Here is a 25277-nt window from a genome sequence, read left to right on the forward strand (position 1 = left end):
GCCAAAATGGTGAATTTTATGGCCCCAGGGTCAGGGGTTCTGGTGTTAGGGCGGGGCTCTATTGATTATATCATGAAAATGCATTATTTCTTTGAAAATCTTCTTCTCTGTTCCTGAGTATTAAATAAACTAATTAAGTACATAGTTATGATGAGCAAGAGTGCCTCTACCAAAGTTGTGAATTTTATGGCCCCAGGGTCAGGGGTTCTGGTGTTAGGGTGGGGCTCTATTGATTATATCGTGAAAATGCATTATTTCTTTGAAAATCTTCTTCTCTGTTCCTGAGTATTAAATAAACTAATTAAGTACATAGATATGATGAGCAAGAGTGCCTCTGCCAAAATGGTGAATTTTATGGCCCCAGGGTCAGGGGTTCTGGTGTTAGGGCGGGGCTCTATTGATTATATCATGAAAATGCATTATTTCTTTGAAAATCTTCTTCTCTGTTCCTGAGTATTAAATAAACTAATTAAGTACATAGTTATGATGAGCAAGAGTGCCTCTACCAAAGTTGTGAATTTTATGGCCCCAGGGTCAGGGGTTCTGGTGTTAGGGTGGGGCTCTATTGATTATATCGTGAAAATGCATTATTTCTTTGAAAATCTTCTTCTCTGTTCCTGAGTATTAAATAAACTAATTAAGTACATAGTTATGATGAGCAAGAGTGCCTCTTCCAAAATTGTGAATTTTATGGCCCCAGAGTCAGGGGTTCTGGTGTTAGGGTGTGGCTCTATCATGATTATATAGTGAAAATGCATTAAATCTTTGAAAATTTTCTTCTCTGCTCCTATGTATTAAATAAACTAAGTGCACAGTTATGATGAGCAAGAGTGCCTCTACCAAAATTGTGGATTTTATGGCCCCAGGGTCAGGGGTTTTGGTGTTAGGGTGGGGCTCTATTGATTATATCGTGAAAATGCATTATTTCTTTGAAAATCTTCCTTCTCTCTTCCTGAGTATTAAATAAACTAATTAAGTACATAGTTATGATGAGCAAGAGTGCCTCTACCAAAAATGTGAATTTTATGGCACCAGGATCAGGGATTCTGGTGTTAAGACAGGGCTCCATTGATTATATAGTGAAAATGCATTTATTCTTTGAAAAGCTTCTTCTCCACTCATAGGTATTAAATAAACTAATTAAGGACATAGTTATGATGAGTAAGAATGCTTCTACCAAAATTGTGAATTTTATGGCCCCAGGGCAGGGATTATGGTGTTAGGGTGTGGCTCTATCATGATTATATGGTGATAATACATTACATCTATGAAAACCTTTTTCTCTACTCCTGGGTAATTAAGCAGATGAACTATTTATATAGTTATGATGTGCAAGGGCTCTTCTTTCAAAATTGTGAATTTCAAGGCCCCTGGGTTAGGGATACCAAAGACGGGGGGGGGGGGCTCTACTTCTATATACTGAAAATGAATTGTTTGAAATCTGCTCCTTGGTATTAATTGAACATTTTTGATAAGCAAGTGTGCCTTTTCAAAAATTGTGCAATGTGTAGACCTAGGGTCAGGGGTTCATGTGTGGTAAGGGAACTCCTGATTATTGCTGAATATTACCGATTAGTTTACATGCATTTTTGTTCCCCTACTCTGCTTATGGGTATTAAGTAAACAAACTAAGCAATTACTAAGTGTATAGTTATGATAATCAATGGTGCCTCTTTCAAAATTGTGAATGCCATAGCATCTGGCTTAAAACATGAACCAAATTCAATCATTTGAAAGTTGTTGCATGATGCTCAGGTGACCTATAAGGCCCATGGGCCTCTTGTTCATTGTTTCTATACCTGGTCAATTAAATAGGTTGGCTTTTGACATGATATTTGAAGTCTTTAACTATTTTAAGTTTCTACACGCGTAGTCTTATCATAAATCAAATCAAAAAATGGTGGTCAATATGCTTCTTTTGGCGCTACAGTACATTTGATATGAAGTTTTTGCACTGAAATCTGCGTCTTAATCAAAAATCACTTCTTCGACGTTTTCCCTCCAATAGTATTATCCAAATAAATCATAGGACAAAATAAACTACTTGTCTATTTTTAAAAAGACAGTTAAAAATTGTGACTAAGAAAAATCTTCAAATTGCTTTGCATAATCAATTTTCTGACCTTTCTACACTCACAAAAGATTGTTATTTCTGGCATTGAAAAGTTAACAAGCAAGAAAATTGTTTTAAAGTCTTCAACTCTTTCGGAATTTAAGCAGATTGATCAAAGCAGACTTTTTAATTCAGAAAAGAAAAACAAGAATGAAGTACATGTATATGATGAAAATTTTTGTATGTTACTTAAAAGGTGTAAAAATTTATGATAAAATTGACTCAATTTTTTCAGAGAAATAAGAATATATTTAGAACTATTCTTGTCGCAATATAATAAAAGAATTTATAGAAAAGAATTAAATAGATATTTCAATTATAAAACTAGCATAAAACACTTCAATGCAAACCATGTACCTTATAAAATATGTAGCTTTCAAATCCCGCTCTCTCCTACCTCTATGAATCGTAAAATATTACTCAAACAATTTCAGTAAAAGTTTTCATATTTATTAACAAGTCAGTAATTATATATTTTACAAAATAATCTCAAAGCACCTTAACATCAAAACAATTATATACATGTACATTCAAAACACATGACATTAATTAAACGTTATACAAAATTTTCTGCACAAACATTCAACATAATGAAAAAAAGAGTTCTGCATTAACATTTCAACACAATAAAAACATATTCTTGAAGGAGTCTGTTCATGGCTTGCATCCTCTTATTTTCGTTTGTATTCAGAGATTCTGAAAATGACTTGGCACTGTGTGTTTGGAGTATTAAAATGTGAGCACTTTAATCAGTTCTTCTTGTGTGTCTGGCGGTGACGCAGCATGTTTCCGGACTGCGCAAAACACTTCCCGCACACTGGGCATGCGTAAGGCTTCTCACCGCTGTGGGTACGCTCATGCTTCATACACGTGGAGTAGTCGGCGAATGCGCGCACACAGGTCCTGCATTTGTACGGTTTTTCGCCAGTGTGGATCCGGAAGTGGGTACGCAGTGTGGACTTCTGAGTAAAGGCTTTCCCGCAGACGGAACACTTGTGAGGACGGACTCCAGTGTGGGTCGCCATATGGTAGTTGAGATTTGTGTTTCCTTTGTAGATTTTCCCACAGACGTTGCACTGGTATTTAGCTGGTTTGGCCATCGACTTGACAACATAGGTAACTGGTTTCGTCGTTTCGTCACACGTTTTGCTTATCTTGTCCAAATTGGAGCACACATCTTCGAACTTCGAACACTCGGTTTTCACATCGACGTCACAGAGAAGTTTTTGTTGCAAAAGCTCAACCGCGGAGGAATTTGGAGAGAACGATCCACTGGAATTCACAGAGGCGTTGTCACTGAAGCTGCAGTATCCGCCGTCAAACTCGTCATCCATGATGCTAGACGCCAGGTCACTAAAGGTGCCATCATCAGTAGTGTCAGGGGTCAGCGAAGTCTGGTAAACACAGTCGGACAGGTTGCTTGGCGTCTGCTGGAACTTCTTCGCGACATGGTGACTCCTCTTCAGTTTCCTGTTGAGTTGTGGGTAGCTGTTGAGGATCTTCTGGAAGATCGCGGACCTTAGGGTATTGGTGTGGTTGTTGTTATCTTCTTCCTCCAGGCTCGATGGAAGATGGTTGAAATCGGGAATGGGAAGATCTTCCTCCAAACCGAAGGAAGGTCCCGTATGATAGTAAGACTGCTGATTGGCTAAGACACCTGATATGGTTGGCACGCGGTAGTAATCATCAGTGGTAATGAGAACACAGGGGTCCATAAGAGAGCTTTGTCTGAAACAAAACAAAAAAAATTAAGATACACAAAAAGGGGATTTAAACACAATATAGGATGGGATAGACGATTTGCCTGATTGGGATTTTTCGATTTGTGTTGGAATATTTCGGGAGTTAATTTTCTAAATTAAACAACTGAAGATAATTCAGGGACTGAAGATTAAGGACAGAAATTTGTCACAACATTGACCATTTCATTTTATTATACTTTCATGTTAAATACTAAAATCTGATTGGTTTAGATGCAGTTAACAATCCGTTCGATTACCCTGAGCCTTAGCAACACACGTGGCAACGGGTAACACAACGGTAATGCCACATGCGTGGAAATTATGCGCGTACGGTTCACCGTAGAATTCTCAAAACGTCAGTTGCGCGTTTGAAAGAACCGGAATTAACTTGACGTCAATAAAAGCTTGCGTCCGATATAGCTTACTTGAAAACAACAAACGACAGACGATACATGCTTGAGAGTGTAGGAAACATGCTTGCGAACCAGAAATAACGAAATTTTGAATGATAAATGACTCTAATTCGAGTATCAAACAAACAATAAGGAGATTAGTGAACCGGTGAGTGTGAAAGCTTTCTATACATGAACGTAAAGACGATCGACGTTTTTTTTTTGCTGACGCCGTAAATAAGACATTCAGTATAATAAAATAAATGGTGCCTGTTTTGTAGGGTAACATTTGAAATTGACACCCCTCGGAAAACCATTGTCAACCTCCGCTGACGCGTCGGTTGACAATGGTTTTCCTTGGGGTGTCAATTTCAAATGTTACCCTACAAAACAGGCACCATTTATATAGAGTGACCTATAACCATTCGCATCAAAACCAAAAAGGGTCGGTCATGCTTATTTTAAGATGCTTCTAATATTGTAATGACCTTGCGACCTTGCCCTTTTGCTTTTGGTCTCATTATAAGCACGGTCTTATATTCTCCACGCTCAAGGTATCCGACCCATATTAGCCTCAGATCCAATGGAATACTAAGTCATATTATTTATCTAACGCTAACGCGCGGTACTCAATTTGTCGGCACGGCCAGGTGTGTTATAGGACCGAAGACAGACAAAAATATGAATTCAATGCTTAAAGCTGACATGAATTCTTAAAAACGCAACATTTTCATCTATGTACGACTTGTTTTATACCAACTATATTCCGCCATATTTCTTTCAGATACCTTGTCTCATTGTAACGATATATACCCGAATGCGCTCGTTACAGTTGAATGATTTTTTGGTTTGGGTATCGACTTGTGCACATCTCCGATGGTAAAGCATATGAGAACACATGAGGAAATCAAGACATTTCTAAACCACAATAAGCATAATAATCATATTTCTGAATAATTATTGATTTGAATCAAATGTAATTCAAAAAAGAAAGAAAATGCAAGTTTGAAAGAAAGTTTTAGTTGCACGAGTACGCATTTTTACACTGCGCCAATTTATGCAGAATAAACATGAAATAAAAAAGCACTAAAACGCGTAAACACACTTTGAAATTACTATCATTTGAATAGAACAAAACAGCCAGTGTCTTTGATTTGCAGGTTTTATGCAGACTTTGATGCATATCGAGAAAACGCGTCGAACGCTGTAAATGTACCCATACGTGGTAATAAGAACTCTGCATCGGTTCGAAGATGTGCACAAGTCAAGTGATATACACCCTGAATTCCATTTATTGAAAAATGCAACACAAAAAAGAAATAAACTCCATAAAAACTCAAAAGTAAACACACTGTGACTACTCCGTTCAGCCTAGCACATCAAAACACTTAGTCCGTGCTGATCAGATTTTGGTCAGGGAAAATATCACAAGTGGAAAAGAGAATTTATTTGGTATTTGCGCAGCTAAAAGGGGGGGGGGGCTAAAGTATAATTATAACGACTTTATAAGGTACAACTGAAAATTGTCTATCTAGTTCTAATAAACATTCTATATATAGTCTGCAAAATTCATTTGTCAATTACAACTGATTATTTTAGTACTAATCTCAAATCTAAACCAAGTAATTTGATATACGGTAATTATTTAGTTCAAGACTTAAAAGCATTTAACCAGAATACAAAATTTTGCGTGTACATTTGTTCGTTCTTTAACACACACGCGAAAAAAAACATCCCTTGTTTAGATTGACATTAAAGCATTTGTATTTTTAAGGGGGGGGGGCAGAAATAATTAACATGACCGTTACCTAAATAGTCTTGGAAGACAGACATCTCTGCCAAATCCATTTTTCGAGATTTTTTATTGCCTCACTCCGACCACATTTAGTATGTGCATTTTTGCGGAATGTGGCTGTTTTATGATTATTACAGAAAGTCTTTCGAGATTTCAGTATCCCTGTCTGAAAGTCTAGCTTTTTTTTCAAATAAAAATAATTTCTGTTGCAATATTTGGGAGATGTTTTTAAAAAGTAGGATAGGGATACTTGAAACCTGGTTGAATACAGATAATTTATAATCACTATTTTATTCATTGAACTCTCTTTCTTCTCCTGTAACCATCCGTAAGCGCAATAAGAGATATAAAATCATATGCATTTTGTGCTGTACCATTTATTAGATCGTGGGACAGATCAAGAATTTTTTTCAGGCGGGGATGTCGAAACTTGAAATAATTGAAATTGAAATAATAATTTTACTTTTGACAAGAAAAATAAACCTAAACGCCGAAATTGAAAGGGAAATAAACGTCAAATCTACATCAAAGGAATGGGAACATTGGGAACTTTCTCAAATACCTTCTAGCTCAGGTAAGGAATCTGGACAAAAATAATTAAGACAAGAGGTATAAAAAAGCTAATTTTTTGGAAGAATGTGAGACTCTCATCGGCAGTTTGCTATCCCTTCCTATATGCTTCGACTATTAACATTTTATGTCAAGAAATATAACGCACATTCAATTCCAGGGGCGGATTCAGCCATTTTTAGAAAGGGGGGATTCCAGGTCGGTGCCCTCAGCACTCAGGCGCAGATCCAAAAATTTTCAGGGGGGGGGGGTCCACCTCAGTTCCAAAAAAAATCTAACCTAGAAATTTGTTGACAAGCAAAAAAAAAACTAAAATAAAAACAGACTCGTAAACTCGCCCAAACTTCAATAACCTATTTCGTGGGAGGGGGGAGTCGATGACTTCTAATTAGAGTTAGAGTTAGAATATTTATTCAATCAATTTCGGCCCACAGTGATGCATATAGTACAATGTACAAAATCATTACAGTTATACATACAAAAACAGAACAAAACAAACATTGTATAAATAAGCTTCGAATCTTAGACTTTTCATCCAATTTAACATAAATTCGCATTTACCAGGGAGTGTGCGTTTTCCGAGGGGGGTCCAACGTAAACTTTTTTCCTTCCTTTAGTATATAAATCTAATAACCTTGCAAATCCCGGGGGATGGGGGTGGTCCTGACCCCGCACTAGATTCGCGCATGGCACTCATGCCTAGAATCACACCACAGCCACTTCAGTTTGTATTGACGGGGGACCTCCAAATTCAGTTGACAAGCAAAAAAAAAACAAAACAAACAAATAAACAAGCAAACAAACACAAAAACACTTTTAAAAAAAACCCTATGTATCACACTCTAATATCCATTTTTTTGGTAGAGGATAGAGGGGGGCTTCCTGTAACTTTTTTGTTCGGTATATTACTTTTAAAAATGCTTGAATCTGCGCATTTTCCGCCAACAAAAAATGTGGATGGAGCTTCCAAATCAAAATATTATTTAAAACTGCAGCAAAAGATTATCATTAGAAAAGCCCCCTCCATTTGCATACTACGGGAACATTTGAAACCTTTATCTTCACTGAAACGAAATATTTCATGTATATTTCATGTATACTTCTAAAAGTTAGTTACTTCTGAGGTTGGTCCAAAAATGGTATAGCCAAAGTTCGCTGGAATCTACCTTGCATGTTACTGGTGGGTGATCGGAGCCCTTAGCCAGGGTTACCAAGACAAGATAAAAGAACTTGGAGATGAGTTTCAATACATACTAAAGTGCAGCTCGTTACTTTCAGAAAGAATGCTATGCTTAACAGAAAAAAAGCATAAAATTTCAGAATGTAATTAATTCTTAACACATTATGAGTAACAATAGATACTGTTTTCTGTGAAAATTGTGCTCGTTTATAAAGAAAAAAAATAAAATATGCCCCCGGCCTAAATTCCCATACTTCACATGTATAGCAACGTACAATTTTTTTGTTTAGTTTCTTATTCACGCATGCTTTATAGATCTACTGTTATGTATAAAATCACCTATATATTTTGTGATCTCTGTATACTGTTGTAAAATGGTGAAGAGATTCAAATAAATGACTGAAAAATGATTGAAGGTACAAAGAGGAAAGCAAATCCGCGAAAATCTACAGATCTAGCGAACAGAAAGGACAAAGGAGATTTTTTTTTTAATTCTTCAAATTATATCTATCTTTTATATTGCAGAAAAAAACATTCTCTCTCTTTCTCTCTGTGTATGTATGTACAAAAATAAAGGGGGTCCAATCCCCGGAACCCCACCCCACCTCTGGATCCGCCAATGAATTCTATTTCGATCATTCATGTACCACAGCATCAAACTCGTTTATTGTGCATAAAATTATAAAATAAGTTTAATTCAAGTTATATCAGGTCTATATTTAAAAAAAATAAAGCCAATACACAGTATTTATAATGAAAATATTTGATCGTAATAAAATCCGCTCTTTTTCAGAGAGCGTATGCAATTTTTATTACCCCCCCCCCCTTTTCACGAGAGAATCTAGTCAAAGGATGCATGTTTCGTAATGTTGCTCGCTATGAAATAAATTTAATGTAGTTAAGCCATGTTTATAAATCTTGTTTACATTTACATATAAAGACAAGAGTAATATTTGGTTGATTGAAAAAAATTATTTGCATTTTTTCAATCAACCAAATACCAGTAAGCTTTCCACCTTTGAAATTTCCCCTGAATAAATAGACTGATCGTCGTGGACCACGTGCGTCCAAGTGCTATGTGGTGAAAATTTTTTACTGTTCAGTTAGCAATGGATTACATGCTTTCTGAGATGCATATTTCAATAAAAGTAAAATAGGATATTTCTTTAGACATGTGCACATCCCTGTAACAAGCAGTATTCAGGTAAATATCTTTATCACTGCGTTCGATGCATATTCTCGACCTGCATGCGTGCATATCCAAACGGTTTTTGCTGTTTTTCGTGTTATTTTTTTCTAAATTGCAGCAAATGCATTCAAAAATTATTTACTTCTCAGTTTTGTTATAGTTTTTGTTGGATTTTAACTTTTAAAACATGTTTTTGGTCAGTTTATGGATTTATGACAACTTTGCTATCGGAGATGTGTACATGTCGACAGCCAGGCTAGAAAATCACTCAAGTGAAACAATTCTACAAGGCTATATATAGCAGGTACAGGTGGCCAAAAATCTTCGATTAAATATGGCGGAATCGAAGAAATATGGCGGACAAGGGCGTACAGGAATGTAGTAAGTCGTACAAAGATGAAAACTGATGCCTTTTTAAGAGTTCATGTCAGCTTTAAATAAACAATTCATTGCATGAATGTTCGGGAAACATGAAGACTTATTCAGCCAAGAAAAATCATATTCTATAATATAATATGATTTTTCTTGGCTGAATAAGTCTGCATATTTCCCTCACTATCATGCAATGAATGTATAATATTCATTTTAGATCAGTTACATGTATGTAAGAGCAAAACATGCCCTAATTTATGGTATTGTCCTAGTTTGAAGAGTTATCCCCTTTTCATTTAAGGTGAAATATCGATATCCCTATGCTACAAATTAATCACAATTTTTTTTAAAATTCCAAACATTGATTTTCATCAACAACAATGGCATTAGGTTCAAATGGAAAATAGTTTGAGTATGAAGCGTTGCTTACTTTTTAGAAATGAATACAATATCTCAAATCACGATGCGAAGAAAATTTGATATGGTAAATAGAAAGATTGATTTTTTTTTATCTCACAATAATATTAGAAATATGAGGTATATATGAAAATTATATTTACTCTCACACCTATGCAATTCTCATTAGAAAACATACTGAAGCGTTGCTTTTTAAATCAGAATATATCAAATTGTTTTCTGCATCTGAAATTTCTGTAACAAATGACTTATACTTTCAGAGATATAAATATCTTAATTTACACCATTTAAAGGAACTGAGTACAAATGTTTTAGGTAAAATTTTAAAGATAATTAATAAAAATATTTGCAATAGCAACTAGAAATCAACATCTGTACGATATAACAAGTTCGATTGAGTTGACAATAAAATGGTCTGTGCAAATGAAATCTACAACAATTTAGTGAAACATTTATATACATGACAATTTAGTGAATATAATCCAATGGGAAAAATGTCTTTAGAAAGTTATCTCTCTTATCAGAGGAATATTACACCTTAATTCAATTTTTTTTTTAAATCAATGTAGAAAAATCTATCCGATGAAAAAATAATTTCAAATCCTTGTTCTTTTCCTAATGATAAAAACTTCTTTTCAACATATTACTTTTTGATATTCTTAGTATTTTTTATTTTCAAAAAAATAACTTCCCATAGACTTCAATGCAATCTCAAAAAAAAAATGAAAATTTCTGAATTGAACATATTTTATTGTAATATACATATACAATGGGATTGGGCACAAGTTCTCAAAACTTATTTCGCCCTCTCCCTACATGGAAAGTTTATAAAGTTTAAGCTTCATATGTGTTACACAGTTATAGAAAAATATTAATAAATTCACAACATGAATTAATAATAAACTGCAAGGACGTGTGTGATGTACAAATGCTATACACAATCATGTACAAAATATCACTTAAATCTGCCAGACTGCTGAATATATGAATGTACAATGAAAAAAAGATATTCATTTTCAGCAGCACTAAAAGAAGAATCGCCCCACAGTAACGTATGGGTGTCAACAATGTGAACCTTGTCGAATCTCAGAAACTTGTCGAAAAATTCTTTCCTGGCCTCAGTATAGTTAGGACAAGAGAAAAAAAAATAATAGTGAGTGTCTTTTACTTTTCCACAAGAACATGATGGACTTGATATAATGTTATACCTATGAAGATCAATATTTAATGCACAGTTATGTCGAAGTCTGGTGTGTAATACATTATTACGTCTTTTTCCGAAACTGAAATAAGGTGGAGACATGAACAGTTTTTGTTCACCAAAATTGTAAATTTTAAGCATAATTTGAGAATAAAATTAAAAAATAGAGAACCATGGATCATAACGCTCACCCGAATCATTATCTCCCTTCTCGATTTCCCCTACAGATACCTGCGTTAAACTTTGATCACCCATTGTGGATAATAAGTAATCATATAAGTAATAACCTGGGTTTGATCTACGATTTGAACAAACTAATTTCTACACTTCCATTAGATGTTAGCATATCAACAGAAATAGTCGCGACTTGATTGTTCTGGGAATTTTTTTTAAAGATACCCCGGTATTACACTTTGATCACGTGTATTCCCATCCTAAACGACCCCCATGGGTAATAATTTGAATACAATTAAATCTGCATTCACTGAGAATGAATTCAAATTATCATTTTATTATTCTACAGAAAATTTTTCTAGGTTTTTCTTTATCTTACGTAAACTTTGATCGGCTCTCTCTCTTTGCGCCCTCCTCCTTCCCATGGTCGTTATATGACCAAGCTTTATTTTACACTAATTACTCTATGTTCTTTCCATATAAATTAATAAATGTGGTTTGACTAATCATTGCTTTACTCTTAATGAAAGGCTTCCCTATATATATTTGTCCCCCGCTTTCGCAAAGCGAGGGGACATTAACGCTCATTCGTCTAGATCCGTCAGTCAGTATGTCCGTCCGTCACAAAAAAAATTAATCTTTGTCATGACGATTGAATGAGAAGAGATAATGTTTTCATATGATACTTATGTATACCTATGTCAAGATCTTTCTAAAAACACAATGATTTTTTACCCCGGGACCTTGAGTTTGACCTACTTAAAAAAATTAAAACACCTAAAATTGGCCAGAACATTTGAAGGAGAAAAGATAGAGCTTTCATTTAAAAGATTTGTATTATTTATGACAACTGACAAGACCTTTCAAAATTCACTTTCTTAACCCCGTGACCTTGACTTTGAAGTTTGACCTACTTTTTAAAAACTTAAACCTTATTTCTCATGACTTTTGAATAAGAAGACAAAGGTTTTCATATTAAACCTGTGTATTGCTTGTGACAAGACCTTTCTAAGTATACTAGATTTTTTATCTTATGACCTTGTCCTTGAAGTTTGACCTATTCTTCCAAATATTAATTTTTACTTTCCTTTCATATTTGACATTTGAGAAGATATTTCCGAAATTTCTGACCCCTTGACCTTGACTTTCGCGATTGCCCTAAAAAAAAATCAAGTGAACGTCAGTGAAAACTTCACACATGAAAGGGCGTTCATATTTGCCACAAAATGCCAAAAAAAAAAAAAAAACCTCTCAACTCACCCACAAAGAGACCGAAAGCGCGGAACCACAATTCTTTGAATTTGAATTGCTTGTTTAATTTATGTTAAGGGTTCATCCTTCGTTGTAACCCGAACCTACCCCCGGTGGATCATGATTTAGAGCAATATGAGGTTTTTTCATATCAATGTGACAAGTCATATAATTTTCCCGTTTTTGAGAAGAGTTTTGAAGGGTTTCATATATATTTACATGCATGCTCATATTCCTTTGTAAAACTTTGACAGTCCGTTGTAGTCCTACCACAGAGGTTTTTATCGCAAAAAAAAAAAAAAAAAAAAAAAAAAACGGAAAAAAGTTCCCACCCTCAACTTTACAGATTTATTTTTACAGTTTACAGTATGTGTCTGATTTTTCTTACACAAAAAAAAATTCAGTCTTTGAGAGATTGTTGCAAATTGTGAAGATTCTACGCAACTGAGTATACAGTAAATAAATATTAAACTAAACTGAAATCAAATTTCGCTGTAATTGAGATTAAAATGTGAAAAGTCAAAGAAAATGGACAAACATGGCAAGGAAAATGATAATGGTGCGACAAAGAAGAAGTAAATTTCAATTACAACAAACCTCAGCTTAGACAATAAGTCTTCCAATTCAAACACAATTTCTATTGTATAAGCTCAAAAAGTATTAATTTATAGAGTAGGCTTATACAGATTTCTTTCCTTGATTTCGACCATTTGCTCTCAAAAGTCAATTGCATGAACTCTTAGTGAGTTTTTCAAAGCTTTCTGACCTTGACCTCTAAGTTTGTCCCACTTTGAAAAAAATAACTTAGGACATTACTGTTGAACAGTTTATACTGGGGTCCTTATATTTTCACATCTGTATTCCCTTCTTTTGATACGAATAATTTTGACCTCGACCTTCTTTTTCTTACTTTTGGGAAATATCAATCTCGGTCATAACTTGATCAGTTGGTGCTAGGGCTTTAATATTTCACCAGTATATATCAAGGCCTTCACTTTGGTACCTTTAATTTTTGTCCCCCGCTTTCGCAAAAGCGAGGGGACATTAAATCTCATTCGTCTGTCTGTCTGTCCGTCTGTCCGTCAGTCTGTCAGTCGGTCAGTCTGTCAGTCTGTCCGTCACAAAAACTTTAACCTTGCCCATAACTTTTGATTTAGTGGAGCTATGACTTTCATATTTCACATGTGTATTCCTTGTAACAAGACCTTTCTTTGGGTACCACCAAATTTGACCTTTTGACCTTGACCTTGGAGTTTGACCCATTTTTACACAAAAATTCCAACATTTTACTTTGGCCATAACTTTTGAATAGTAGGTACTAGGACTTTCATATTTCACATATGTATTGTATGTAGCAAGACCTTTCATTAGATAACAAAAACCTTGACCTTTTGATCTTGACCTTGGAGATTTACGTACTTATGAAAAAACTTTAACATTGACCATATCTTTTGAACGGTGAGGACTAAGGCATTCGTACTTCACAAATGTAATCCTTGTGAGAAGACCTTTCATTGGATACCAATAACTTTTACCCTTTGACCTTGACCTGGGAGTTTTAACAACTTTCAAAAACTTTAACCTTGGTCACAACTTCTAAACAGTAGATACTAGGACTTTTATATTTCACAAATGTATTCCTTCTTGCAAGACATTTCATTGGATACAAACAACCTTGACCTTTTGACCTTGACCTTTGAGATTTACGTACTTATGAAAAAACTTTAACCTTGACCATAACTTTTGAACGGTGAGAGCTAGGGCTTTCATACTTCACATATGTAATCCTTTTGAGACCTTTCATTCGATACCAACAACTTTTACCCTTTGACCTTGACATTGGAGTTTTAACTACTTTTTAAAAAAAAATTTAACTTTGGTCACAACTTTTGAACAGTAGATACTAGGACTTTTATATTTCACATATGTATTCTTTGTGGCAAGTCCTTTCATTGGATTTCAACAATTTTGACCTTGACCTTAAAGATTTGCGTACTTATGAAAAAAACTTTAACCTTGACCATAACTTTTGAACAGTAAGGGCTAGGGCCTTTATACTTCACATATGTAATCCTTGTGAGAAAACCTTTCATTGGATATCAACAACTTTGACCCTTTGATCTTGAACTTGGAGTTGACCTACTTTTAAAAAAACATTTTACTTTGGCCATAACTTTTTAACGGTCAGGATTAGGGTTTTCATCCTTCAAAAAAAATCAACTTCAGTGTTACTTTCTAAATAAATGACATATGATAGTATGGTTCATATTACACACAATATGTCATAAAAAATAACATCTCACCCACAAAGACACCGAAAGCGGGGGACCACAATTCTTTGAATTTGCTTGTACCCTTATACTTGACCTTGGAGTTTGACCCAAAAAGATATCTACTCCTTTAACTCTGGCCATAGATTTTGAAAGGTTAGTGCTTGGACCTTTATGTTTCACATGTACAAGTATATGCTTTGGAACAAGATATTTTTTTAGGTCACAGTATTTTTCTTCACGACCAGTATTCGACTTCGACTTGTAATAGAGAAACTTCAACCTTCGTAAAAAGCTACCGCCCGCGGGGGGGGGGGGGGGGGGGGCTGGGGTTCGTGTTATATTACAGATGATCTTATACCCAACAATGTAGCACCCTTAATGAGAGATCCCTTACATCAGAAACACAAATTATCAAGCTGACATGAAAAATATCCATCTTATCTCTAAGGATTTTGAATACGATGTGTATCAACTTATCCAATAAAAAATCATCATACTTTAAAAAAAAAATCATTTAAAACAAAGAGTTTTATTTCTAATTTATGTATTCATTTAAAAAAAAAAAGTTGAATATATTCATCTAGATTACTTTGTGAATTCGTAGATATTTTTCATAAGATTCATCATTGAAAATGACGTTTCAAACTGCCCAATAAAAGAGGGAACCACCCTTTCAATGAACATTTTCAATAGAAATGGTGGAAACGCACACACACCTGCGATACTAATCATATACAAAACCATCATGTCCTAAAGAACAAGGAATTACTACATGTAACTGTACTTACTTTGTCTGTTGCGTTGTGGCGGGGTGGGGCGGTGGGTGGACCCGGGCCTGTATGCTGATGACAGGGGTGGGGTAGCAGTCAGGGTAGGGACTGAACATCAGATCCATTCCTGGAAACGAGAGAGGTAAAATAAAGAAAAAATAAAGTAAGCGCAAATAATTCATATCCTGTATAGTGAAAATTGTTTAAGGCAGCACTGTACTTTCTTGTATTTAGAACTTTACTATTTTGACAAGATGCGGGAAATCATGAAACGTTTCTAGTATTTCAATTAAATAAATAAAAAGTTAACAGATAAGAATTACATGTATAATTTTGGGGGTTTTACTTCATGGAAATGCCGAAAAACTATTAAGAGGGGGGGGGGGCTCTTTGGAAAATTTTAATCTACAATTTAGAGTAAGAAAGACTTTGCTTTCAGTGTATAGAAGAAATTCGTACAGCGTATCTGAGCGTATTATTGGGACACACCATTTTGATTTTGCCGATCCCCCTCCCCTCGACTGGCTTTCAAAATTGAATTTGTATTTAAAACTGAAATCTTTGTGCACATTTCTAGCTTCCATACGTACGATTTCTGATGTTGGAAATGAGATATTTCTTCTTTGACAATAATCGAAACGCAAGAAATGTTATTTTGAAGTTGAATGATGTAGGAATGATTTTAGCTATGATTTAAAGGAGAAATTTCATCATCTAGAATTGAAATATTACTTTGAGTGAAAACAAATGGAATACATGTATATAATTTTTGTTCAATCTAAAATGCACCTCAATCATTTATAATTCTCGAACGGAGCACTTTTGATTTTCAGTATTTCCAAAGTGCATAACAATTTATGCCATGTACCGTAAAAATTATGTTGTTTTCAGGAGGGGACAAAAAAATCTTTTAAAAAAGTTTTTAAAAAGTGTTTGAAATGGCCAAAACTCCAAAATCATTTTAAATTTCGTGTGATGTTGTGGAGGGGTGTCTAATTATTATCTAAAACTAGTAAATGTATCTAACTAATAATATTATAAATAAAGTTATTCTGATATAATTACATTGTCGTTTTTTCCCCCAATGTTTTTCCATTTCTTTTTCTTTGTCTCACGCATGCTTTATTGCTTTACTGTAAATATTTTATTAATATCCTCTCTATACTGTTTTGTACAGACATCGAGATTTTTTTCTCTAAATCACAAATGTCATGCAACAAACTCCATAATAAGCAGATACAATAGTTTTAATGTATCAAATAATTTGGCATTAAGAAATGTTTTTGAAAATTTAGACAAATGCACAACAATTCATTCCATAAATTAAATATTCTTACTTCAAAAAAATTAATTTGAAAAAAAAATCAGTTTTTTAGCAAATTAAATCAAATAGCAATATTTGAACACATATTTTTTAAGTGAAGCAATATTATTACTTACTATCTGAAAGGCTTCTAGAAAATCTTCTCTTTGGCTTTAGGACTTCAAGAAAAATAAAATAAATCTTCAGCAAAATTTCTCTCCCTTTACTCAAGAAATTTTGAACTCAAAATTTGATTGGGTGAAATATACAAAATACCACAATCCTATTGGTCGAGTGGTCCTGTAGGTAACTTTTGATGGTAATTAAACAATCAATTTGTTAATTGTTTAATTTTCCTTTGAAGAAGGGTTTGAGTGAAGGTTAATGGTCTGGCTTGGTTGGAGTAGTAATTTGGTGCTCAAATCCTGTACAAGTGTTGTTTTAACAATACCAGGTTTATCTTTGATGATCATGTTTTTTAGGACAGATAAAAGAATTGTTTGTGACTCTAAATTGTTTTTATAACAATTAATTGTAGTAGTTATGATTGTTTATGATCAGGAGAAAAATGCAGAAATATCTTAATCTTAGAGGATTTATATAGTGTTTTGCAGATTAAAGAATTCTTACTTTATTTTATCATTCTGCCATGCAGAATCAGATATTTGTATTCAATTGTCAAACATAAATCTACAATTAAATCTACAATTAATTTCATATGACACATTGATTGTAAGTCTCAATTGTATGCCTATACAAAAAAAACCAAAAAAACAATTGCATTAATTTTCAACACTCTTGATTCAAATTTACAGATGATTTATTCAACAAATAACTTTTAAGTAAAGAAATATAATATACATAGTACATTAAATATGTCTAAAATAATTTAACATCCTATTATATCTAGATCTCTGAACAAAAATATACAATGAAAAATGTTTTTATCAGTTATTTAAGACCTGAGGTTGAGTATTTGACAATAAATAATTAAAAGCAATAAATCAGCAAATAAAGAAAAGGCAATTATAGTCCATTTTTTAAATACACATCCATAAAATCATACACACTCAAACACACATACAGAACAACTTTTTTGGTCCTTAATTGTTATTATTCTGATCAATAAATAATATCTTCGAAGAATTACTCAATCTCCTTCACTTCTATAAGTCTTCATAAACAAAATAAATAAAACCATACAAGTACATCACAGTTACAAATATGAAAATATCATGTTTATACCACATTTCAGCATCTTTTGATCAGAATTAGTTTAGCACATTTATTTTTTATTAGCATTCATTGATTCATTTTTATTATTTAGATAAGTACATACACAACTGACATTTAATCTATAAAACATATACCACATCATTATAAACAACATCCTCCTCTAATTCTTTAATCCCAGTTACAAGTGTACACAATCATAAATAAGCTCATTCAAGTCTGCATGAGGAACAATATGTATACATGTATTTGCTTGTAATTGTTGTTCGGTAGCAGATTTGAGGCTGCATGAAAATATAATTTATATTAAAATAGGTACATTTAAGGAAACACTGTCTAGTTTTTTGGGTATCAACAGTTGGACATATGGAATAATTTGTTTGTAATTGAAACATTATTCTATATTTTTAGTCACGAAAGATTGAATTGCATACTAGGCACTTGCCCTTTCACTTAGCGAAATTTGCATTCAATTGTTAATATCCAAAAATTAACACATTTAACTTTATAAGACTTTTCAAAGAGAAGTAAAAGTTGGAATATAAATACATTTAACAGTATGTACTTGTTTTACATGCGTTATAGATAACTCTCAGCATAAAAAAGAAAGCAAACCAAAGAGGTATACCACTTATAGCGAATAACAACAATATGTATAAGCTCTCTGTTCAATATAAAGATAAAAAGGTCTTCGGCATTACACCATTTTTAAGAGTGAGTCCACGTGGTCAACTTTATTTATCATGTGTTCAGGTGACGTAGGAATGAGATCACGCTCTGAGGGCAACGAAATATACGGCAGGTGAGACACCGACCGTGACAGAGCTGGGTAATACTGGCGGTAACAAAAGTAGGTCAAGGTCATCCCAAGGAGACTGCCTACTGTCACATCTAGAAAGGAAAATCAGAAAGGAAATGTTTTATATAAATTTAATAATGCTCTATTAATTCTAAACAGCTTTTTAAAGAAATGTTTAGTGTCACATTAAAATTCCAATATTATAATTTTGTGGAAGTATTTTAATTTTATGTAAATATCCCGTGTGGAACCCCTTTGTTTTTAGACTGTATATACCTTTATTGAACCTCAATTTACTGGACCTTTAAACCCGCCAGTCCGTGCAAGATAGTTTGGACACGGCAGTCCAGAGAGGAGGACGCTTTTACCCCTCTCTCATACATATAGATATCTGATATGTTTTGTAATTAGAAATTATAATTACACCGAGTACCAGTAATACTTGCAGGGATTGCTTCCTCTGTATTTCCTGTATGTTATGGTCCAGCTTTTCTGAGGTAAGGTTTATGTTTATAATTTTATCTTTATTATTTTCATTTTGCGTTCATTTGTCCTAAAACATCCAGTAACCACATTTCTCATCATTTTAAGCATGTATGTTTCGTTCATAATTGTATTTCTATGTATAGTAACACGTATTTGAATATTTCTAAACTATGGTGTACAATTTCCGTCATAAAAGTTTGTCCGTGTAGTAGCAATTCGCAATATTGCATTTGTGTAAGAGTTGTATGCATATTTTAAACAACTCTTTTGTGTAATTAGTCTTATCTAAGACGTGTACATTATCCACAAGTTTGATAATGAGTGAAGTATGTATTTGTGTCAAGCCACAAGCGCTTATCAATAAAACTTGTATATGTATGTTGGAGCAGGTTCCATCTATCCATGGTATAAGTCTACGTAGAGACGGTGTGGAAGGCCACCCAGTGCCTTGTAGTGAGTCAGCCTGTTCCGAGTGGTGCGTAAAAGGGAAACGACCCTTGGGCCCTAGAGTTCCTCTAGCCAGTATTGTGGAAGGCGGTAGCACGACGCAATAGGACAAGCAGCAATGGACTTTGTTGAATTTGTACACTTTTTTGTAATTAAATATGTAAAGTTTAAAAAAAAGTATTTGAGTTATATTTAAATTTAGTAAAGTAACAAGAAATATTAAATCCGCTCGACAATCTGTGACATTTAGATACAAAAAAATATATTCAATAAATATTAAAAACTTACAGATTCATCTAGTCTCTTACTTCAATAGTGGGACATTTTTTCCAGTATATTAAAGACTCAAAGACATGTAATTAGTATAAGAAGTCAAACATTATAACAAATGTGACCTTGAACTGACCTTGCCAGTGATGATGAAAGTCTGCTGTCCTTGACACAGCTATCATTGTGGCCCAGATCAGCAGAGAGACAAACAGACAGATCTTTAGGGAATTCCCGTGACCATTCCTGTTGAAAATGTGAAGTTTACCAGCAAAGTACAGGGCCGTGAATCCCAGACTGGAAAAAGCAACTGAAATTTTTTTTTTAAAAAAGTGTTTATTAAAATATTTACAAAAATAACACAAGGGAGTATTGTACCTCCTCGTATAAATTAAAATGCATGAAAAAAGAAACATCTTGCAACATAGTCAAATAATTCCTTGGCAATAAATTTCACACTCTTCATTGAAATAAGGAATTTGATGGTAATTATGTTGTGCAGTATCTTAATATATAAAAGTAGTTTATACAAGATTTAAAGAGACTCTGAACTTACAAGAGGAATGTCCGCTGGGGAAGCTCTTGTAGCCCTGAATGACGTCCTTAGCTCTCCCCGTACAATTCATATCGTCACGAATCTGTCCATTAGGAAAACACCGCTCCAAGAAATCCGGCCGAGGTCTAAAGAAAAATGGGCCTGATTATCCCTCTATAACTCAAAGGATTTTCATGAGAGTTTTGTAGCTAGTATTGTATGTAATTTTATAACTACCTCAGATAGTATACAAACCTTCCTACTCCCAGCTTGATGAAATTGGTGACACACCCAGTCAGAAAAATGGCCAGGGATGCACCTAGTATTGTACAGGTATCAGATTATAAAACTGTATGATAAATACATTCATGTACATATAAATGCAGTTATATCACAGACACATTATTACCGGGTAGATAATATTCTTGATAAATGAAAATCATATGATTTTTTTTAAGACATAAACTTAATCAATGAAGAGTTATCTCCCTTAAATTGTGACAGAGTGGTTTCTCACCGAGACCAGGTCTATTTCCTGAGACAAAGCCGAGAGAAAAAAATCCTGAATCAGAGGAACTTGAATATTGCTAACTCCCTCAATGAAATTAACATGAAATTATGTTATACAAATACAAAGATGACAAATGATCAAGAATTAGCTATAGAAGCAAGTAGCTTCCTTGATTAAAGCTCGGCAAAACTGGAATAAGTCCAATCAGAGTGATTTTAAGAGATCTATTTAAAAAAATCTTAAAATCAGTAGAGGTATAATAATGCTTGTTAATACCATGACTCTTCCTTTAGTCACCCAAAATCCAAATTAAACATTTTTAATATCTAGATTTTTTCAGATAAAACCATGCAGACTTTATTACAAAACTAAATGAAGAGTTATCTCCCTTAAATTGTGCTTTGCTCTGAATTAGAGAGATCAGAACTGGTAATATTACAGCTTTAAGTTAACTTAATTGATATCCTAATTAATTAGCCACACATGAGATATCTTCCTGTCACTATACCTACACAGGAGAGCTTGCTTGGCGTCCACTCTGTCTCGCCGGAGTAGGAAGAAAATCAGGACCATCATCACAGGCACTGTCAACACCGTCACCTGAAGAGGGGGATACAATGGAATCAATGATCATCTTTGTAAACATTTACAGATCATTGTACTAAATCCGTTACATCATAAAATACAGTCAAACCTTGTTATCTCAGACTCAAGGGGACAAAGGAAAAACTTCAAGACAATCCAGGATTCAAGATATCCAGGTTAAAATACTTAAGATAGGGAATTTCAACTGAAAATTTCTGTGCTATTGCCACACAGAGGGCGGAGTAAAAATGCTAGGCCAAATCTTTAAACACAGACCCATAGTATATATCCCGGGTAGAAGCTGGGGGTCCTAGGGTATCTATATAGCCATTGCTCTTCTTTCTGAATCTTCCTAAAGTATGGAACGGCATCATCTGTTAAACTGAGAAGAAAAAGGGTTGTTAGAACCTGCATGAGTACATGTGTACCAGTAATGAATTACCTTTGTAAAATATGATTTGTATTGTAATCATCACCAATATTAACCAAATCCAAAAATCTGAATGCAATTAAAACTCCTGAGGTTTTTTATTGCTGTGAAAACCAGAAGTCTCTGTTGAGACTGTAGCTCTACTGGTTTATACTTAAAACAAAGGAAGAGAAAAGTAGCAGTTGGGACTTGAAACTTTAAAACAGCAATAAATAGAAAAATGATCCTTGCCACTCATCAAAATAATAACCCATGCACAGAATTATGTATCTTAGTATAGTCTACTTGTGTGCCAAATTATATTGTAATCGGACCAAAACTGTAGGAGAAGCATTATAAAAGAATTTCTCAGAAACTTCCATTTTTAGTTTCCATGGCAACACCGTTCATTGAAATCAAAAATCGATGCACAGAATTATGTATCTTAGTGAAGTCAACTTGTGTGCCAAGTTATATTGAAATCGGATTAAAACTGTAGGAGGAGTAGCATTTGGAAAGAATGTCACAGAAATTTCTATTTTTAGTAACCAAGGCAACATTCATCGAAATCAAAAACCGATGCATAGAATTATGTATCTTAGTGTAGTCGACTTGTGTGCCAAGTGATATTGAAATCGGATCAAAACTGTAGGAGGAGTAGCATTTTGAAAGAATTTCACAGAAATTTCTATTTTTAGTAACCACGGCAACACCGTTCATCGAAATCAAAAACTGATGCATAGAATTATGTATCTTAGTGTAGTCTACTTGTGTGCCAAATTATACTGAAATCGGATCAAAACTGTAGGAGGAGTAGCATTTTGAAAGAATGTCACAGAAATTTCTATTTTTAGTAACCACGGCAACACCGTTCATTGAAATCAAAAACCGATGCACAGAATTATGTATCTTAGTGTAGTCTACTTGTGTGCCAAGTTATATTGAAATCGTATCAAAACTGTAGGAGGAGTAGCATTTCGAAAGGGATTTCACAGAAATTTCTATTTTTAGTAACCACGGCAACACCGTTCATTGAAATCAAAAACTGATGCACAGAATTATGTATCTTAGTGTAGTCAACTTGTGTGCCAAGTTATATTGAAATCGGACCAAAACTGTAGGAGGAGTAGCATTTTGAAAGAATTTCACAGAAATTTCTATTTTTAGTAACCACGGCAACGCCGTTCATTGAAATCAAAAAACGATGCACAGAATTATGTATCTTAGTGTAGTCTACTTGTGTGCCAAGTTATATTGAAATCGGACCAAAACTTTAGGAGGAGTAGCATTTTGAAAGAATTTCACAGAAATTTCTATTTTTAGTAACCACGGCAACACCGTTCATCGAAATCAAAAACCGATGCACAGAATTATGTATCTTAGTGTAGTCTACTTGTGTGCCAAGTTATATTGAAATCGGACCAAAACTGTAGGAGGAGTAGCATTTTGAAAAATTGTTCACAGACAGACAGACAGACAGACGGACAGACAGACGGACGGACGACGGACGCATTACTATCGCATAAGCTCTTCTGGTCTCTGACCAGTAGAGCTAAAAATGAACATTACAGTACAGTATTCAGTTTGGACTGTAGTAGAACATGTAAAATATAAAGATATTATCTTGATTTTCAAATGCATTATACATGTACAAAAAGTGCATAATGAATAAACTTACTGAAATGTAACAATGAGAATTATACGAATCAGAATCTCTAATGCTAGAGATTGGTGTCCAGTCTCCATTTCTGTACAGTGCTGGAAAATGATCTAAATGACCATTTATCAGGAACTACTGAAAAAAATATATGGAAAAAAGTAATTTAATAATGTGTGCAGTTTCAATGTTTCTTTGATATTTAAAATTATTGCATATTTATGATAAGTAAAACTTGCTTAACATGAAGAGAATGTGTTCTTCTGGAAAAACAAAAATATTTTCCACAAATAAAGTGTAAAAGGAGAAAAATGAGAAGGATCAGACTGGGATTTGAACAGGGGCGGCTCTGCGCGTAAGAATCTCCAGTCAGCTTCTACCAAAGGGCTTTCTGCCAATATAAATGTAGCTATTGAATGTGTCTGACCGCAACATCCTGCCCTCCTAAAAGGTCTTCAGCCCCCAAGGACACCAACCCGGGCTCTTCCCTGGCAGGTCAGCGCTGTTAATTTTATTATACTTTTAGCGCTGTTAATTTTATGATACTTTTTAGTACCGGGACCACTCCCTCTCGAATGGGGAAAATCATTGACTTTTTTGTCAAATTGTGAAAATTAACATATATTATACTTTCTGCTGTCAATTCCAGGGCAAGACACAGTACCAAATGTAACAGGACAGAGGGGAAAATGTGACAAATCAGACCAGAATTCATTCTCAGATCACCGAGGCAATCAGGCTTGCTGCTGCTGCTGCATCTTATTTTCCTAATGTACGTAGTGGAGCGAGTAGGCGAGAGCGGATCTAACATCTAATTTTAATTAGATTGGAACTTTTACTGCCTCACTATAGTGACAGCTTTAAGAGTCTTCCTCTATTTCGGACAAGTTCAGCAATGATGAGCCTGTTTAATGCTTGGATGGGTGACCACTTCACATTACACTAATTCTTTTTTTTTCACCAATTTCTGAAAGGTGTCTTCCTTAAAAACTCATAAAATTTGACCATGCATGACTCTTTCACAACACGTTTCAAAGAATAATTTTGTTTTATCAAGAGTGGATTCAGGAACAAGAACAAAATAATGATATCACTGGTCACAATGGCATAGCAGATTTTTCTGATCACACTAAGATAAGATTAGCAATAATGAGATAATAATGTCTCTGGCAATATAATTAACATATTTTAGGTCAGTTTGTTAACAGGCAGATTAGACACACTTCAACTTACTTAAGACTTAAAGTCACTGATTAGTGACCATCTTTACCTTATTTCGTGCATTTTTACATGTCTGAATAACAAAGTTTAGCAAAGTTGCCTAATGTAATGATCAAATGTAGATTAACACGGTGGTACACGTGTACATCTAATTTTTCTCTAGGAAACTCGGGTTAATCTAAAAATGGTAAAAGTTAAACTGAAATCGGACTAAGTCCGGTAAAAACTAAAGTTGACAAAAGTCGTAATAAAGTTGCATAAATTAATTTAATTTTTGCATCAACGTTTTGATCCATTGTTAAACCATTTCACATTTTATTATTAATTCAATATAAGTAAAAATACGATAAGGTTCGCAGCTCTTCAAAATTATCGATTTCTTATT

At 34.1% G+C, this 25277-nt stretch overlaps 1 protein-coding gene across 1 annotated transcript; it reads right to left on the bottom strand.

Annotated features, from left to right (window-relative positions):
* Nucleotides 1-2826: 2826 nt before the first annotated feature.
* On the bottom strand, nucleotides 2827-25091 carry LOC134270465 (fez family zinc finger protein 1-like). The gene is made up of 9 exons (XM_062752681.1): nucleotides 24942-25091; nucleotides 23693-23809; nucleotides 21882-21987; nucleotides 21533-21620; nucleotides 20765-20828; nucleotides 20531-20655; nucleotides 20114-20284; nucleotides 18677-18866; nucleotides 2827-3841 (listed from the first exon to the last, which is right to left on the bottom strand). Exons 2-9 carry the CDS (start codon nucleotides 23758-23760, stop codon nucleotides 2863-2865), a joined length of 1791 nt encoding a protein of 596 aa, XP_062608665.1. The 5' UTR covers nucleotides 23761-23809; nucleotides 24942-25091; the 3' UTR covers nucleotides 2827-2862.
* Nucleotides 25092-25277: the final 186 nt, after the last annotated feature.

The sequence above is a fragment of the Saccostrea cucullata genome, unplaced genomic scaffold (genome assembly GCF_032062105.1).
Source record: "Saccostrea cucullata isolate Sc308-1 unplaced genomic scaffold, CSIRO_AGI_Scuc_v1 ctg2048, whole genome shotgun sequence".
NCBI lineage: Eukaryota > Metazoa > Mollusca > Bivalvia > Ostreida > Ostreidae > Saccostrea > Saccostrea cuccullata.